The 19,419-nt window shown below is 35.0% G+C and overlaps 1 protein-coding gene across 3 annotated transcripts in view; it reads left to right on the top strand.

Moving 5' to 3' along the window:
- Nucleotides 1-614: 614 nt before the first annotated feature.
- The window catches only part of LOC110030237 (AT-rich interactive domain-containing protein 2-like), a 44,975-nt gene continuing 26,170 nt past the window's right edge, over nucleotides 615-19,419 (top strand). For 2 of the 3 annotated variants that reach the window (XR_002294634.1, XM_020732854.1), the window contains exons 1-2: nucleotides 615-1,275; nucleotides 13,306-13,381. Coding sequence is in view for 2 of the 3 variants with exons in the window: in XM_020732854.1 (XP_020588513.1) it covers nucleotides 977-1,275; nucleotides 13,306-13,381 (375 nt within the window). In the remaining variant the exon portion in view is untranslated. The remainder of the gene's footprint in view (nucleotides 1,276-13,305; nucleotides 13,382-19,419) is intronic. The other variant, XM_020732855.1, reaches the window with a different exon arrangement.

The raw sequence follows: 19,419 nt of genomic DNA on the forward strand, positions 1-19,419 counted from the left end.
GGTTACATTGATGCCCACCTCTTTGTGAGCTTAGTGTAAGGAATTCATCTTCTCCTAAGACATCGTTATTTGCTCCCTCGTTATACATGGTGAGTCAACTGAGTTTAAAAGGTTTTGAACCATCCTTTACCATTCTTCAAGACAAGGTTTACTCCTTAGTTATAATATATTTGAAGGACTTTTGATGTTAATAATTTTGTTTGTAATTGTGAGAGATTATTTATTCAATTTGGTACATAATGAGCAAATCTGGGCATTGGGCAGACTGTGTTTGGTGTAAGGTTTATTCAGGTTTTGACTAATCAAAGCGAGCTAAGGTCAGACTTAAGTTTAATTTTTATTTAAAATTTAATTACAAATTCCTCTTATTTTACATGAGGGAGTATTTGGGACAGCTACATCTGTTTTAAGAAGTAGCTGTGAAGTTGCTATATTTCAAATATATTGCGATGATTATTATAAATTTATTTTATTTTTAAATAATAAGACTTTAACTTTTTGGTAGCAATACATTTTAATAGCTCTGGCAGAAAAAAATCAATTTTTTATCTTAAAGATTTTAGAAAAATATTACGAAATCACTTCTAAAAATAACTTTGATGATGGCATAAAAAATAAAGCAAACATGAAATCAAAACTAAAAGATACTGAAATAAGAAAGCACTGCATATTTTTCACTTTCCGGCCCCTCCCTCGTTTTCCTTCCACCGTTCCGACCTCCCGCCTCCGCCATAGCGCGCAAAACCTAAAGGCAACGGCAAAATCCCGCCTTTTGTACCATCCTCCGTATGCTCTGATTCACAATATTAGCTGAACACTCCCATTAGCCCCTCGACGTCGGCGACCTTGAATCCCTCCTCGTTTCCTTCGCAGGATTGCGTCGTTGCCCAGACCGAGCTCTATCGCCTCATATAGCCAGTTCTACGCAGGTGACGGAGTTGAACTATCTGGACTCATTAAACGCTTGAGTCAACTGATGGGTTGCTGCGAGCTAAGGTTTCCGGATCTGGGAAGCAAAGCCGAAGCCCTCGTTGTCGAACTACTCACCACGACTAGAGGACGAACTCGATCGTTTCAGGAGGACGATCTAAAAAGAAAAATCGACCCAAATCTGGAAAAAATGCTAGTGATTTTAAAGAACACCGCTATGGATCCTTGCGTTGATCGAGCTGGAGCGGATCAAGAATGGGAGCGCCAAGTACTGAATTCGAGAAAAGCGCTCTTTGTCATACCAGAAAAGTGTGTTGAAGCGGAGGAATTCCTATATAGAGTAAAGTTAATTTTATTGTTCTTCCTTGCTTCTTTATTTGTTAGCTCATTTTGTGGCTACGTCCCTGGACCACGGGCACTATCAGCTTTTCTTGTAAGCCTTGAAGTTTTTTTTTCTTCATTTGTGGGTGCTATTTTATTTGCCAATTCTACAAATTATCATGCTTCAATTCCAGATGATTTGGAGAACGATTACAACCACTAGTATCTTACCTGCAAAGTTAATTGTATGCTATCAATCTTTTGCGTGTTTTTGTTTAGAGGGTTGAGTAAATACATTAGTAACATTTTTGTATGTGCTGTAAAATGCAAAATAAATTTTGTGCCTTCTAGCATTCTGGCTTGGTGCAAACATAGAGGACACTGACAAATGTTCGTTATGTGCCGCATCTGTTTTGCACTTCTTATCTGCTCGAAAAGATATTATTTCTGGCTGTGTTCTTCCGTAACTTGCAGGTTAAAAATTAAGCAAACATTCAAACAGCACAAAAACCAGCACCTCTAGTATTATAATAAGAGAATGACAAAAATTAAGAAAGAGGATCCTTGATTACCTTCTTATTCCCAGTGCTATCTATTTGTAGATGTTTCAAAGGTTTTTTTTATCTACTTTGTTCTATAGTTAAAGACAACAAAACCAAATTAATTATTATTCAGTTTTTGCTAACCATATCAAGCTTGGTCTTCTGATCTCATCTTTTAGCTGACAGATATTGTAACAAACATGCCTACTTCTTACTAATTCTTTGTTTAATCTGTAGGCATGTTGGATCATATTTTAGTCTTCCTGTTTGCATGTCCCCTTGATTCCTGATTGGTTGGGACAGTGTATTACTTTTTAAGGCATCGTCTCCTCTTTCCTTTGAAACTTTTTTAAGGCTTTGTTCTTGTACCATAGAGGCATCCACTACTACGGAATCTTGCCGAACTCTTGAATGTTGCCACAAGCTATCAACCATTATGACCTTATATGCAATAGAAGCCATCCTTGAGCATTCGTACACTCATCTTTGATTCTTGCCACTGCTCCCTAATTTCTCATGCTCAATGCTTGCTCTTATATTTTCCAAGGTTCTACACTTATATATCTAGTCACATTTACTTTGTGATTTTACATTGGTTGTTCAATAGAGCTAGCGGATTTTAAGGCATACATTACGTAGTTATATGCACTATCTAATGATTTCATCATCACAATGGGGTTTTTATATTTGGTTTGAGGATTTTTATTAGTGTTAGCCTCCATGATTGATTATGCTGTATCTCGTGTAGGCCGCTTTATCTCGAAAAGGTGGGACGTTTGAATTTAATTTAATTGGTATATATCATTATGATTATAATTTTCGAGGATATATGATTTTAATTTTGAAAAGTGAGACCGAACTGACCTCACGTATTTGATAGTTTAGGAGGCTGAGCGCGATACCACAAATAGTACACTATCCCGAAGGATATGCATACAACTTGTTGACAGACTTAACCACCTAAACTAAAAGATCTGTGACGTCTCTGTGACGTCCGTTTGGTCTGCGAAACCTTTCTATAAGCCGACAAGTTTTCCTATTTAATATGGAAAGTTAAATAGGATTTATTTTAAGCTTGGTTCTTAAGTTTCCTATAGAGGCAAAACCATATAGTTAATTACATCTTTAATGACTGAAATCACTTAAGAAGACTCTCGATTAAGATCAGTGGTTGTCTTCAAGATTGCAAAATTTAGATTTCCAAGGATAAATATGAGGAAATCAAGAGAGAAAGACTCAAAATATAAACAGTTATTTTTATGAGTTAATGGAGTGAAAGGTAGGGGATGTCACAGATCCAGGGAGAACCCCGGTGACTTCCCAACTATCCTACGATTGGACCTTAACTCTAAGGAGACATCCTACGCTCCGTCGTCGTGGTCTCGATCGTCGCCCTCCGTTCGCTTGCTTCCATGCTCCGCTTCTTAGGAAGACTACTCTTAGCTCTTAACAGATTGATTATAGGCTCAGGGTTGTGGTGTGTATAAATGTACAGTTGTTAGGTCAGTGGCTCGCTATGAGGTAACTCCTAAACCAGGTGTCTTACCGTCCTCTAACCTAAAAATCCCCTGCAAGTCTGTAGAAACAACTTGAATTATAAAAGGAAACATGCTACGAAATGCAGTAAATAGTAAACAGTACTATTACAGACATGAATTATGTGTATATGCAGTAAAGTGTGCAACAGGAAAAATAAACGCTATAAATGTAAAACAAACTTATATACCTGACGGATCGGCGGCTCCTGAAAAGACTCGAGAAAAAGCGACAGAAGACCCACAGTAACTCGAAGAAAACAGTCGAAAACACGAGGAAAATCTGGAGAAAAAAATCACAAGTGCTTTACAAAGATTTCGATAAAATCGTAGGAAAGCATATAAAAATTTTGAATAAATAAAGAAGACCGTAAGCATTCGGGTCGGGTTAGACTCAGAATTAGGTATTTTCGAGGGACTCCGAAGACAACTATCGGTCACCCGTATGTATAGAGCCCGATATTCAACTAGAAATGTGTCCTACTATACCAACTTAGAAAAGTACTTCTTAGCCCAATACTGACGATTGACAAGTGGACAATCGAATTATATTATTTAAAATTTATATTTTAGCATGCATATAGACTTCATGCATACAAGAAAAGTAGTGTCAATTTTGGTAGCTAAAATACTTTAGAAAATAACGTATCTGTTCTTATAGTTTTTATAAAAATATGATTGTCCACAAGTCGATTGGACCGTCTGGCCGGGACCACCAACCTAAGAAGGTAAGAGTGCCCTGCTAGTCTGGTGTCCGTGAATAATATTGTCATCCTACATTTCACCGGGTCCTTGGATTGAGTCCCGATATCGTAGGATGGAATATTATTCCGCTCTACCACCGAATGCCTTTATCATCAAGGCTTAATACCTAAAAACGACCGTCCAATTTACGACATTGCTTGATGGTTTTATATATAGCCCGGGCTATACACGCGCACTTATTTATTGGACATAAGCATTTAAAACCCAAACCAAGAAACAAAAAAAGTGAACCTAAAAGTAATAAATAAAAAATAAAGAAGGTTAACCCACCTCCAAAATTAATTTAGAAAAGAAAAGCCAAAGCGGTAGGACGGTTAGCCTAAATCTTCCACCTGATGGGACTTCTCGAATGAGCAAGGAATAACCCTGAAATACACAATTTAGAGTCCTCCAAGCTATTCCCAAACCTTTCTTAAATATCCAAAGATTTTCTTTTCTCTTTTTTTTTCTTCTTTTTTTATTGCAATCAATTCAACCCGCAGAATTGGACCCTGAAACAACTCCAAACATTTAACCAATCTTTTCTCAAAAAGGGGCATTTAAATTCTTCCAAATAACGAGAATCGAAATGTTCCATTATACCAACATTAAAACATTCAATTCTACCTCGAACCAAAAGCTTCCCATGCCATACAAACCCAACGCTACACGAGGAACCCAACAAGTGCCCATGGCCAGGGCAACTAAGAGGGCAGACCGAGCCCAACATAAGGGAAATCACAACCACAAGCTCACAGGTAGGAGTAGCAGAGGGAAGCCGCCAGCTCACAACACAAACACAGGCAACGACTCACGGCCAGGAACAACAAGGGGACCGCCAAAGAGGTGCACAAAGGAACCAATAGACACAAACAAGGGTTCTCGGGTAAGAGCAGCAAGAGAAGCCACCAAACTCAAACTAGTAGCCACAAGCTCACGGATAGGGGTAGCCAAAGGGGAAAGCCACCAGCTAACACCCAACACAAACAAGAGAACACAATAGGGAGACTCATGGTCAGGAGCCGCCAGGAGTGAACACCAACCCCACACCCAGACCCAGACCCAGACCCAGGAACCAACAGGAGGGCTCATGGCTAGGGGAAGCAACACAAGACCCCAAAACAAGACTCCTAAGAGCTCCAAAATCAAACAACACCCTCTGCAGGTGTTTCGAACAGAGGAAGCAAAAAGGAACAAAAATAAACCCCCTAAAATAAACCCTTTCAAGGCCTCAAAACCCATATCCCAGCCATACGAGTTTTTCAAATAGGAAAGGTAGCCATAGGGGGGCGAAATTGAGTCCCAAAACAAATCCCAAAACAGCCTTAAAAACCAAGCTTCCATTCGACAGGTATTTCGAACAGGGAGGAAGCCACAAGTGGCAAAACCGAGCCCCCAAAACGAATTCCAAAAGCCATAAAAAAATCAAGTTCTAGCTGCATATGCACTTTGAACAGACAACAGACAGCAACAGGGAGCAAAGCCAAACCACCAAAACAAACTCCAAAAGCTTTTAAAAAACAAAATTTTATTCACATATGTTTCGAATGGGGAGGCACCAACAGGAAATAAAACCAAGCCCCAAAACCAACTGCTTAAGACACCAGACAGATTCCAACGTATATTTGATCAGGGGCAGTAGACGTAAGGAGCAAAACTGAACCACAAAACCAACTTCTCAAAACATTAAAACAGGTTCCAACATATATTCAAATAGGGGGAATAATAAGAAACAGAGAGACGAAAATAACCCCCAAAGCCAACATTCCTTTTAGCATGCATTTCAAACAGTAGGAAATAACAGAAAATAGAGAAACATACGTAAGCCCCCAACAATTCCTCTTCAAATCCTTCAAAAACCAATATTTCATTCAGCATGCGGTTCAAACAGGGGGAGTAACAGGAAACATGACTAAATCCCCAAATAAAATTTCCAAAGAAAAACATCAGCATTAAATCACTTCAGCGAGGAGAAAAGAGAAAACCACAGCCTTGCAAGGCAAAAAATGACCTTCAGCCTTCAATATACAGGTATCAATATAACGATAAATACAAAGAAAGAGCCTACACATGCATAAGAACTAGGCCGTGTTCTTTCCTAGAAATCTACATTTTTTAGCTGGATGTCATGGAGCATTTCAAACATACCCAGCAAGCTCATTAACATGCTAATAACCAACAGTAAACCAAGCATGAGATATCAATGAAGGTAAGCAGCCCTTCTACATTCCTTCTTGACCCAACTACATGACGTATTTAAATTAGGGTAACAGGAAATGCTAACGATTTCAGCCAACTAAAAGTCCAATAACCAACAATGATTCCAACATGAAACAAACCACACACAACCCCTATCGAGCAGAGAAGAGGAAAAAGAAAGCAGAGAAGGAGAGGGAGGCTACCTCGCTGGAGCTTCTTTTAAACAACAAAAGAAAGCCAAAGAACCTCTCAAACACCAAGTCCACAAGCCCCCAATCGAGAAGAAGTTTCGGCAGAGCCTCCTCCAAGCCCCAAAATTTACTCACCTCTCAGCAATCCCCTCCCACCAGCCTTTCTACACGCAGAAGAGAGGGGAGAAGAGCAAGGAAGCTACCCGAGAGTGCCGCCAACCTAGCGTTCATCCCAGCAAGAAGCAAAAACAATCACATACAGAGGCCACAGAGGAATGAACTATCGGGAAGGAGGAGGATTGCCACATTTGTGCCTCAGGGAACAAGAGCGCCAGAGTCAACCTACCCTGAAGGAGCTTCCCGCGCAGCAAGACGAAGCACAAGATGTTTTGGGAAGAAACGTCTCGTGCAGAGAATGTTGAGAAGGAAAAAGAGTCAACCCCTCGTTACGTGAAGGAGAGAATCCAAGAGGAGGGTGCGGTTAGGGCTCGTGAAGGGGCTCGGCTTGCGACTGGGTCATCGAATGCGGGAGAAGACTCGAGGAGATGGGGGAATCAGCCGAAGGAGAGGAAGGCTCGGTGGTATGGCTTAGATTGAATGGGGAAGCCAGTGGCGTGCTTGAGTTAGGGATTTAGGCGGAAATAAAAGATCCCCTCAAGCTATATAACGCAAGACATACCCCCCAAGTATAAATAATATTTAAATTTCCTCGAATTGTACATCTCTCGTTCGTGCACGAAACCATATCAAAGTGTGAGTCCCTCCTAACTAAAGTCGACGTTCCGGACGCGCCAGCGAGGTCCGTGATCGCCTGGACGACTTAATCGATGGTCGGGTCGAAAACGCATCAAAATTGAATTCTTTTAAAATAATCGTCGTGATCAATCGTGAAGCCTCCTACGGGTGCTGGAGACGTGAATTTCAATAATTGTGTGCGTCGACGTGTGCACTGTGGTATTCGCGAATCATGCAAGCACGCGGCGACATAAAGGGTTTCCTAAGGCTTTAGATCCTATGGGTACTCGACTCGAGCTTCGTCGTGCTGGTTTTAATCGACTCAATTAAGTGTTGAGGATTAAGTGTTGAGGATTTATTAAGTGTTGAGGATTTAGAACTGATCATATGGAACTGCAAAGAGACAAGAAGTAGCTCGAATTTCTAGTTGGTGCGGGCCCCATACTAGTCCTCTAAGAGAGTCGGTAGGAAATTTTAAGGCTAGATCCGAGGCTCTAAGAAGAGGAAGAGACCTCACCAAAATTGAGGTCAACATCTTGTTTTGGAAGCGGTACAACCTGACAATATGGGACTTCATAAATGGATATGAAAATTTATTTTGTACTCGCAAGAGTAAAGTTCATAAATAAGTAATACAAATAGTAAGAATAAACAAAGATTATTGTGTTTTATAATTGGAGTTCATACACTAATACATCAAGAGAAATAACCAAAAACTAAATAAATAGAAACATGAAAACAAGTATATAAACTAGCGAGAGTCTCTATAAGACGACACAACTCTATGCTCATCCCATCCTTTTTGGAAGCTTCTCTGCCTTGAGTTTCTTCTTGGTAGGATTCTCCTCTTTCTCAATCACGATCTATTTGACCGGATTTCTCCTCTACTATAGGCTTCATCTTCCCTTTGGTTGGCTAAAGCAGCAGATTGTTTGGCCTGATTTGGCTTACCCTAGCCGTCCTCTCACCTTGTGCCGAAGTCGTGGAAACCGAGAGTTGCACACCTCACTCTAGTTCTTGTTCACTTCTCTCGTGATGTCATATAAGTCGACAATGATCAATGCCTAAAGAAATTCCACCATTTCTATTAGTTCTACTAATTTCGAAGCCACTCATCCTCATAGTGGTGCAAGCATTGAAAAATGTCATGAAATACAGAAGAGGCATGTTGAAAATTTCATGGTAAACCTGCAAATTGAAAACTAAATTTAAACATGAAGGTTATGTTTATCAAACCACTATTGATGAAACTCAAGAGCCTTTTATCAACACTTATGCAGTTCCTTTCACCAAGGAGCAATTAGAGCACTCGCAAAAGTTATTTCAATGTCCAAAATTGTCATTGACTTCATTTTGTTCTTAAGTGTATAAGGGTACTAGTCAATACATTGTTAAGTGTTAATCTTACTTTTGTTCATTCTTGGATTATTGATTGTGGTGCAGGTAATCATATGACTGGTTCTAAATTATTTTAATCATATGGACCTTCTGCATGTAATAAAAAGGTCAAAATTATCGATGATTCCTTTTTGATAATTATCAGTGAAGAACCGTTAAAATCACCTCATTGTTAATCCTTCATGGTGTGCTCCATGTTCTCAATTTATTTTGCAATATTTTATCAATTAGTAAAATTACTTTTGATCATCAAAGCCAAGGAAATTTTTAGTCTTTTTGTTTTGAGTAATAGGAATTATTACTAAGAGGATGATTGACAGTGCTAAGGAAAAATGTTGGACTTTTATTTTGACAAAGGGCTTGATGCGAATCGACAATATCAATGTTAAATTTGAAATTTATTTTGAAAGACAAGGATATTATGTTATGACATTATATGTTAGGTCATTATAAGTTTCAGTATTTAAAATACTTATTTCCCAATTTATTTCAGGATAAAAAATTGTCATCTTTCCATTGCAAAGTTTCTCAGTTTGTCAAATATCATCGTGCATCTTTTATTTTCCAAATTTATAAACTATGTATACAATTTATTCTGATTTATAATTATATCTGAGGTGTTTTTAAACATTCTACTAGTATTCTACATACTTTAGAAAAAAATGGTTCTTAACCTTTACTAGTGATTACATAAGGTTAAATTGGGTGTAATCGAGGAGAAAATTCTGAAATGAGAAAATTTTTTTACACCATAGTACAAACATAATTTTAAAAAGTAATTCAAATATTACTGAGTGATAATGGTCTAGAGTATTTCAAAAATATTTTGGATAATTTTTTTTTTTTGGAAAAAGGAACAGTCCTTCAAATTCTTGTGTTGACACCTCACAATAAAATAGTGTGATTGAAAGAAAAACAAAAACTTATTGAAAGCAGCTCAGACATTGTTATTTATAAATTGTGCCAAAATATCTTTGTGATGACGCTATTCTTACTACTACATTCCTCATAAACAGAGCACTCAATAAAACTACTACATTTCTCATAAACAGAACACTCAATAAAATTTTAAACTTTGAAAGACTCTTTGATATTTTTTATAAAATTTACACAACAAATTGACTCTTGTTCTTTTTACCTTTAAAGATATTTGGGTGTACAATATTTGTTCACATTCATAGTCATAATCAAGGAAACCTTGAACCCCGAGCTAAAAAATGTGTTTATTGGTTCTGCTCCTATGAACAAGGGGTATAAATGCTGCTATCATATTTCTAAAAGAAATATTCATTACTACGGATGTTGCTTTTTCTTAAGTACAGTCCTTTTTTATATCTCATCTTCAAGGAGAGATAAAATAAAGAGTGGGCTACGATTTTTCATGATTTTCTTAAACCGAAGACTCAAAATAATATCTCCCCAATCTTGATTGTTCAACCTGAAAATTCAAGCTATATTATATCAAGAGAAAGTGGATTGTGTCTTTTAGATATTCATGATGATTCAGATCTTCCTATAGTGCGATCACATATCACATGATATTCATAATCATATAACAACTAACAAAGAGGAAATAAGAAAAATAATTACGACATTAGTTCCACTTGAAATTTTCTACTCGCGGCAAAGGACAACTCAAAATAAAGAGTCACCAAATTCATAGAACTTCTAGATACTTATAGAACTGAACAAATTTAACTCACTACCCAGAATCCATAGAACTTCTAGGTACCGAGCCTTTAACCCATGACTAGTTTACTTTATCTTCGGGTTCTGAATTTCTTAATCTTGAACCTGAGTCTAGTTCTAATCGTAAGTCTAATGATTCCATTCTTCCCATCGTTGCTTGTAAGAGGGTGGGGTCTTGCATCCAACATCCATAGGCTCATTATGTGTCATATGAAAAATTCTCACCCATTTTCGGTCTCTTTTTACCTAATATATATTTTGTATGGAGATTCATAATATTGTGCAGGATGCTTTGTAAGTTCTTATGTAGAAGGAGGCTATCTACAAGGAGATGAAAGCTCTGGAAAAAAAAAGACTGAGAAATTGTTTAATCTACCTAAAGGGAAGAAAATTGTCAGATGCAAATGGGTGTTCACATATAATTATAATTCTGATGGTTTCCTAGAATGCTACAAAGACTTGATTGGTTGCTAGGGGATTCATCCAGACTTATGACATTGATTGTTTAGAGATATTCTCCCCTGTCGCAAAATTTCATTCCATAATAGTTCTGACTATGACGTGCAAATTAAAATTTTCTTTTACGGGTCGAAGCAGTAACTTAGACCGTGGTTTGACAAATTTACATTATTTAAAAAATATCAAGGGTATACTCAAGGATAAAGAGATCATACAATGTCCTTTAGACATTCAAAAGATGGGGAGATGTTCATACTGATTGTGTATGTAGACGATATAAATTTCACTAAAGAGGATTTATTTGAAATGAACTAGTTGAAGACTTCTCTATCATCAGTTTTTGAGATTAAGGACTTAAGATCGCTGAGGTATTTCCCTGACATGGAGGTTGCGAGATCGAAAAAATGGATTGTTATTTTTCAATGGAAGTACGTTCTTGATCTTCTAAAAGAAACTAGGATGAGTGCTTGTAGGTTTACAAACACTCTAATTGATCCTAATAAAAAACCGGGAGATGGGAAGGAATGCGACTTAATGAATTTAACTTGATATCAAAAGTTGGTGGGAAATTTGATATATTTATCACATTCACGACCATATGTCGTCTTTGCTGTGAATTTGGTAAGTCAATTTATGCATTTGTCCTATGTGAAACACCATGAAGCAGTTAACGGGATTCTCAGATACCTAAAAAACACACCAGACAAAGTCTTACTCTTTCACAAGATTACACAACAAAACATAAAAACATACATTGATGCTGATTGGGCGAGCTCAGTTGTTGACAGGAGATCGACGTCCGGATATTGTACTTATGTCTAGGGAAAATCTGGTTACCAGGCGAAGCAAGAAACTGAAGTTGGTGGCAAGGAGTAGTGCCGAGGCAGAATATCGCCTTATGACTAATATAGTGCTATGACTGAAGAGAATTCTTGAAGAGTTGTGGATCTTGATAAACATGCCAATGAAATTGTATCGTGACAGTGCCATAAGCATTATAGAAAATCCAGGCAATATGATCGAACAAATCATATGGAGATTGATAAACACTTCATAAAAGAAAAGATTGATTGTGGAGCCATTTGCATGACTTTCACTCCATAAGCGCAACAAATAGCATATATTATCATCAAAAAACTTTTCTGGCCTAGTTGTTAGTTTCTTGTAAGCAAGTTGGCTGCGATATATATCAATGCTCCAACTTGCGGGAGGTGTTGAAATTTTAGAAATTTCTGTCGTTGGTATCTTCTATTATTATTATTTTCTATTTTTAGTAGTTTCTGCTTTTCGAATATATATTATTGGTAATTTCTATTTCATTTTTCTAGCATGGAGATTTTGTGGCTAATTTTGTGATTTTACTAATGTTGGGGTATCTCCATGTTATTTTTCTTATAATCGACTCTAAGGAAATTAAAGAGGAATAAATTTTTCTTCTCCTAAACAAACTTAAAATGACCATGAGGCTAAAATTTCCCACTATTGTCGACTCATGTAGATTTATGCATTTACGCGTAGATGAAATATTAAGTAGGCCTGATTTTGAATCTCAAATTTAATTTTCTTGTATGTAGATTTATGCATTTATGCATAGATGAAATATTAAGGAGGCCTGATTTTTAATCTCAAATTTAATTTTCTTGTGCTTATAGTCAAATTATTTTCTACAACACTCTTGAATTGATGGCAATCATACTCAAATTTGATTGATCTTATTCTTCTCATCAACCTCAGACTAACATAAAGGAGATATATTTTCTTCTATAAAGAGTCTAATACGATGCCATGTTGATGATAGCCTGAAATTTATTATTGTAAGTGAACTCTACACATGGAATGGAATTCTCGCAACTACCTTTAAAGTTAAGAGTGCAAGCTCTTAACAGTTTTTTTAATGTTTGAATAGTACTCTCAGATTAGTCATCTATCTGAGAATGCAATATATTATCGGAGGTCAATCTTATGCCCAAAGGTTTTGTATTTCTTTCCTAGCCAAATTTTAATTTTTTATATTTGATTAGACATGGTGATTGAAATCTCACCGAGTCGAAAAATATTGTCCTTTTAGATCATTACTAGCAATCCCTTCTAATTGGTTGGAAATATATAGTCTTGATAAAAATATTAACGAGAACCCAAATTACATCATGATCTTGTTTTGATTTAGGCAAATTAATTACAAAGTTGATTGCAATCTTCTATTTTATTCTTGAATAGGAAGGGATTGCAATCTAATATTTGGTCTTGACTATCCAGCCAGTCAAAACTTAGCTACAAAATCTTTCATTTTCTTTATGCTAGATCACCAGAAATATTTCTTAAGATCTTAATACATTTTTGTTTTTCTTGGGTGAACAAAATATGAAATGTAGTGTTCTTTTTGAATTATCTTCTGTTGAGGTCTTATAATTTGGAATGTAGTTTGTATGATCCATGGGCTTTAATCCATTTTGACTTGCTCTCTTAGATGCATCAATTCATTATTTTTAATGAGTTCTAAGAGTTTGATCTACTATTATAATTTGACTAGTCATGTGATATATGCTGTACTTGCATTTTAAGGTACTACCTCAACCCGAAGTTGCTCTATTTTAAGTCCTGGCTATTGTTCCCGAGTGATCTTTCAAGCTACCTATGTGTAAGAGTTTTTGCTTAAAGCATTTGCGATCATGTTCTCCTTAAATAGGTGTATTGTTTATGTATTTTTACTCTTTCACCAACTCTAGCTATCACCAATGTCTCAAGATCAACTCTTTCCATTTAAAAAGATATTTCAAATTTTTATGATCGACAAAAATCTCAATTATAAAGATAATGTCTTCAGAGCTTCAATACAAAAATTGCTATAGTTAGCTCTGGAACATGAGTAAAGTAGTTATTCTTCTCGTGCACCTTAAGCTATTTAGAGGTGTAAGCTATCTCTTTGATATTGCATTAGGACACATCCCAAGATTTGATCTGAAGAATTACTATAGATCTAAAATTCATGTGCTAGAAGGTATGGTGAGAATAAAAGTTGATGTCACACAATTCTTGTCTCTAGAAACTATGCTCACAGGCATTAAAAAATGCACGAACTTCACTGACTTGCAAATTAATTTAGCAAGAGATGCAACAATGCTGGACAAACTTTTAACAAATCTCTGATAATAACCAACTTGATTAAGAGCACTATAATCCGTCATAGCAGTACTCGGCCTTAGCTAATCTATTATTTGCCCCAACATTTGCAGAATTCACAAAAAAATAATCTACACAAATGATACGTTGTTTTTTCATACCCTTATTCTCCTAAAGAATATTCAACACTCCTCTGGTATGTTGGGTATGCTCCTCTTTATTGTTAGTTAGAAACTTGGAATATATTAAAATATCATATATGAATATTTAGCGGTGTATAAACTAGTTTATCAAACTACAACAAAGACAATATCTAGCCGTGTATATGACAAATATATCAACTTTCTCACAAACTTTTGATATTGAACTCTATTCATTATATCACATTCCTTTCATTTCCCAATTTTTTATTGGATTCAATTGAGGTATTAACAGGTCTACAGCCATTCAGCCCAGTTTTCTTGAAGACCAATAACAACAATTTTTGAGCAACCTCCATGTTTAGGAAATATCTTAGTGAGAATTATGTCGTCCACATACACAATCAGTATGATTATTTTTTCGTCTTATGAATGTCTAAAAAATATTTTATATTCTTTTTATCCTTGAGTGTATCCCTAATTTTGAACAAACAAAGTATATTGCTCAAACTAAGTTTTTGGTGACTGCTTAAACCTGTATATAACTTTATTTTGTTTATATATCTTCGTGCCAAACTTTTTGCTAAGTTCTGAAGGATCATCCATATATACCTTTTTTTCCCTAAGTCTCCATTGAGAAAATCATTTTTTATATCCAATTATTGTAGGGGGGAAACAAGATTAGTTGCAAGTGACAGAAAAATTTTTATTGAGTTTAGTTTTACGATTAGAGACAAATGTCTCTAAGTAATCAATGCCATAGATCTGTGTGAATCCCCTGACAATCAATTAAGTCTTTCTTTTGAGTCTCCTTTGACACAAGCAGACAATGCCAAATGATACCAAGGTCAAAGTTCTTTTTTTTTTCTTTATTAGTCGTTACAAGATCATAAAATCACGAAATGGTACTGTAGAAAGTTTTGAATTGTCTTCACTAACCTACTTTCTTCTAATTTAATGTAGCTTGAATTTTAAGGTTTAATATTGAAGGTTAGAGAGGTATATTATGAATATTTGTTTTGGAAAAGATCCTGAAAAGTAATAGTCGAATTTTTATTATGTTCCCCATTTGAAGATGAGCGTGAAATAAAGTTATAATTTAATTAAGTTGATATCCATGGTAAGAAATATTTTTTAGAAATGGGATCAAAATTTTTATATCCCTTTTTGAGTGGGAGTACAACCAACAAAGAAATTTTTTTTGGCTTATGATTCAAGTTTCCTTTGATTATGACTATAAATGTGGACGAGATAATAGTAAAAAAGAAGAAACTGATTTGTTAGATAAATTTTATGGAAAATATCAATAAATATTTCAAAGTTTAAAACCTTATTTGGTGTTCCATTTTTGAAGAATATCGTAGTAAGAATGACTTCATCTTAAAAGTATTCCACACTTGATTGACAAAAATTAATGCCTAAACAACTTTCAATAAGTGTTTATTTTTTGTCAGTCATACTATTTTATTGTGAGGTGTCGATACAAGAGTTTTGATTAATTATTTCTTTTTGGAGAAAAATTGATCGAAAATATTTTTGAAATATTTTAAGTCATTATTACTTCATAATATTTTATTTTTTTTTGAAATTGCGTTTGCACCATGGTAATTTTTTTAAAATTATTTTCGTTTCTGATTTTTCTTTCATTAAATAAACCAACTTAAGCTTGTGTGAACATCAATAAATGTCACAAATTATTTTTATCATAACATGTAACCATTTTCAAGGACGCCAAATATTACTATGAATTAGAGTAAATGATATAGTTAGTCGCGCGGTAATGCTTAATAAACTGACAAACTTCACATTGAAAAGAAGACATTTTTATTCTAAAATAAATTGGGAAATAAATATTTTAAATAGTAAATGTTATGATGACATAACTTATACCGTCATTACATAATATCATTTTTTTTGGAAATAAAAATATATTTTAAACAAGTACTTAAGTACTTCGATATTGTCCACTCGAGTCAAGTCTATCGTCAAAATAATATAGTTCATCTTTTCCTCTCGCATTGCCCATCTTTCTCTTAGGGGTCAATTTCTAAAACTCACACTAAGAAAAGTAGAAATTTGCTCGACACTAATGGTCATAATTATAGTTACTAGTGGACAAAAAGTTACATGTAAATGGTAACATGGAGCACATCACAAGGGGTTAACAATGTGGTGTGTCTGATTGTTGCTATCCCGACAATTATCATGTAATAACTGAAATTTTAATAATAATAATAATAATAATAATAATAATAATAATAATAATAATAATAATAATAATAATTTGAATGGAAGCATCTTTCAGTTACAACTTAAAGAGTCGTATATCTTTTCTTTTCGAACTAATAAAACTGAGAGAGAGCGAGAGACGAAACCATAGAAGGAGAAGAGAAGAAGAAGAGGAAGAAGAAAAGGAAGACACCATGTTCATCTGTTAATGTCTCGACACTTGTGTGGCTGAAGGAGGAGATGAAGTTGTGTGTGAAATGGAGAATCGACCTGATAAACCCTAGTCGAGCGCTCCCATACGAAGCAAGAGCTTGCGGGTTTGAGCAGAAGCTTGCTGGTTCGAGCAGAGGAGAAGGCGAAGCTTTCGCGCACGAGGAATGGGAAGCCTCAGTCGAGGCCGAGTGACTTGTCTGCTGGTGAAAGAAGGGAGGTCGGGCGGCTTTGACATTGTGCTCGCGTGCAAGGGTAGAGGAGGATGAAGGGTGGTCGAGAGGCTCGTGCATGCCGGACGGTGCTTTTGTACGAGAGGAAGCAAACCGATCATGTTAGGGTTTTTTTTTTATTCTACTAGAATATGCAATAATAAGTTAAAATAATGTCATGAGTTTTACTTTAAATATTGCTAATTATAATCAGAAATATTGAAGAAATGAATATTGGATTTGAGTTTCAAGATGAGGAAGATTAGTGATAGTGATGAAAGGGGTCAATCTAAAAATTTGAATTAACAAATTTAATTAAAGGTGTTAAGTATTTATAAATGATTCAATATCATAAGAATAAAAAAAGCTAGAAGGCCGAACCAAGTCGAACCATAAGGAGAAAAGAGGAGCCTTGTGTGCAGGGAAGCAAATGAAGCCTTTAAGGGAAGAGTAATCATTTTTTTTAATTAATGATATATATATATATATATATATATATATCTGCGTGTGTGTGACTGTGTTTAGGTTTAATTGAAATCAGGAGGTTAATAGTAGGTTTAATTGAAATCAGGGGGTAATGGAAGAAACAATTGTTTAGTTTGAGATTGATAAGTGAATCACTTTGAAGCAAAAATGTTTATTTTGATTAAAGTTAAAGTTTGATATATTTAATTTAAAATTAATAATTAATGAAATATTAATTTATAACAATAAGGTTGAAGAGCATTTGGACCTAAGATTGGACATACGGAGTCTGTGAGACAAGCAAGCTAGGTTAAGGTGAGTAATTCTGTTTTTGAGTTACAGTAATGTTTTTTATTTTTGAATATATTCTTGCTTGTATTTTTTATTTTTATCTTAAGTCAGTAAAATTATATTCTATTATTCATAATCATTATGCATGAAGTATGCATGTGAAACATAATTGCATAACAATATTGTTTAGGAATACATCAGATTTTTGCATTACCCTTATATTATAGTAGAGATCTTCATGTTAGCTTCTTGCATGATCACTTATATATATGTCATATTATTGTTTGATCTTTAGAATTTTGATAAATGTACATATTTATCAGTTTATTTCATGACTTATAGATACAGTAAGATTGCATTTATTTGTCAGTAGATAGATTTAAGTGTCTCATAAGAGAAGAATGTATGTTATGAAGAATGAAATAACTTATATATGGATGCTTGTATATGCATGCTCAGAGAGTTCACCCCTTTACGAAACAGGTAGTGGATGCTAGTGTTCCTGTGCATGTAGATGTTATCCTGCTACCTCAGATAAATATAATATTTAGATTGCTAACCACTGCGCCGACGGGAGAATATCAGCTAGGGGGTAAGTAGAGAATTTTTCACCTCAGACAATCGTGTAAAGTAGATTACGAACCACTGTGTCGACGAGATAATATCGGACAGGAGTGTATTATGTTATGTTTTGACGGTGCTCCTAAGACAGATTTGAATGCTAAGAGCATAAAATAGCAATAAAGTTAATGCATGTAAATATTTAAATTATTTCTATTAAATTAATATTATTGATACATACATTAGATTATTATATGATTTTTTTTATAGAAATATGAAAGACCAAGATACATATTATTTTTGTTTCTTGGGTCATTATAATTTAGAAGTGTGATTACTCATGGGTTATCTTTAGATAACTCATTATATTGTTTTAATATTTTTTTTAGTTTTATGTTTTTTAATATGATGAATAGAATAGGAACTAATGTGTAAAAGATGCGAGAACAATAACTGAAATGGTAAAATTTTTATTTTTTAATTAAATTACTCTCTTTAATTGCTCTTTCATGAATATTTGAATACTAAACTGTTAGTGATAGAAATAGAAAACAGAGAATTTATTGCCATCATCCGATCGTTCGCTCCCATCTTGGCTAATTCCAAGCCTCGAGTCAAGTCATGATATATCAATAGGGAAACATCAACAATTTTGATATTTCTTTTTGCTTGCATAAGATCTATAGGATAAGAAATCTTAAAGCAATCAGTCGAATAATTAGTTTCCCTAGAATCAATTATCCAAGAATGAATAAAATCGGGAGTAACACCTAACAACACAGTGATTAGAAAGTTACCCGTCTGTATTATAGAGCAAGACAAAGCCATTGATAATTTTGGAGATTGAAACAACTTGTGCAAGTGCTCTTTTTGCTCCTTGGTGAAAGCATCTGAGTTAGTAGACGATTCCTGAGTATCTTCAGCAATGACTTGAATAAGTGCGACCTTCATGTTTGGATTTTGGTCGTAAATTCATAGATTTACTGTGATGCTTCTAACATGTTTCGTTCACATGATTTTTAAAATGCTCGCACCATGGTTTCTTATGCCCTTCTTTATTAGTATCAACACCTCTTAACACAAAACTCGAGTTTTCATTTTCATGGTTAAAAAGAGGTAGGTGTTGGGCATCATGATTTTTCTATTTGACTCCTCACGTCTAACCTGATAAAACGCTTTTCTAATAGAATGTAGTGGTTTCTTAATAGGAATGCGACTTCTGACTTCGTTTAAACTCTAATTAAGGCTAGCTAAAAACCTGTAAACATTGTACAAGTATACTGTTACCAACTCGTTGTAACATGTAGTAACATCACGATCATTCTATAGTTGAAAGAAATAGGTGAGGTTTTGCTATGACATGTTCTATATAATTGATGAGCCAAAAGCAGAAATAAGAGAGTGCTTAGAATGTCATTTCTTTATATTTGGATTACTAGCGAAAGGTT

Source organism: Phalaenopsis equestris, unplaced genomic scaffold (assembly GCF_001263595.1).
Source record: "Phalaenopsis equestris unplaced genomic scaffold, ASM126359v1 Scaffold000684, whole genome shotgun sequence".
NCBI classification, from domain to species: Eukaryota; Viridiplantae; Streptophyta; class Magnoliopsida; order Asparagales; family Orchidaceae; genus Phalaenopsis; species Phalaenopsis equestris.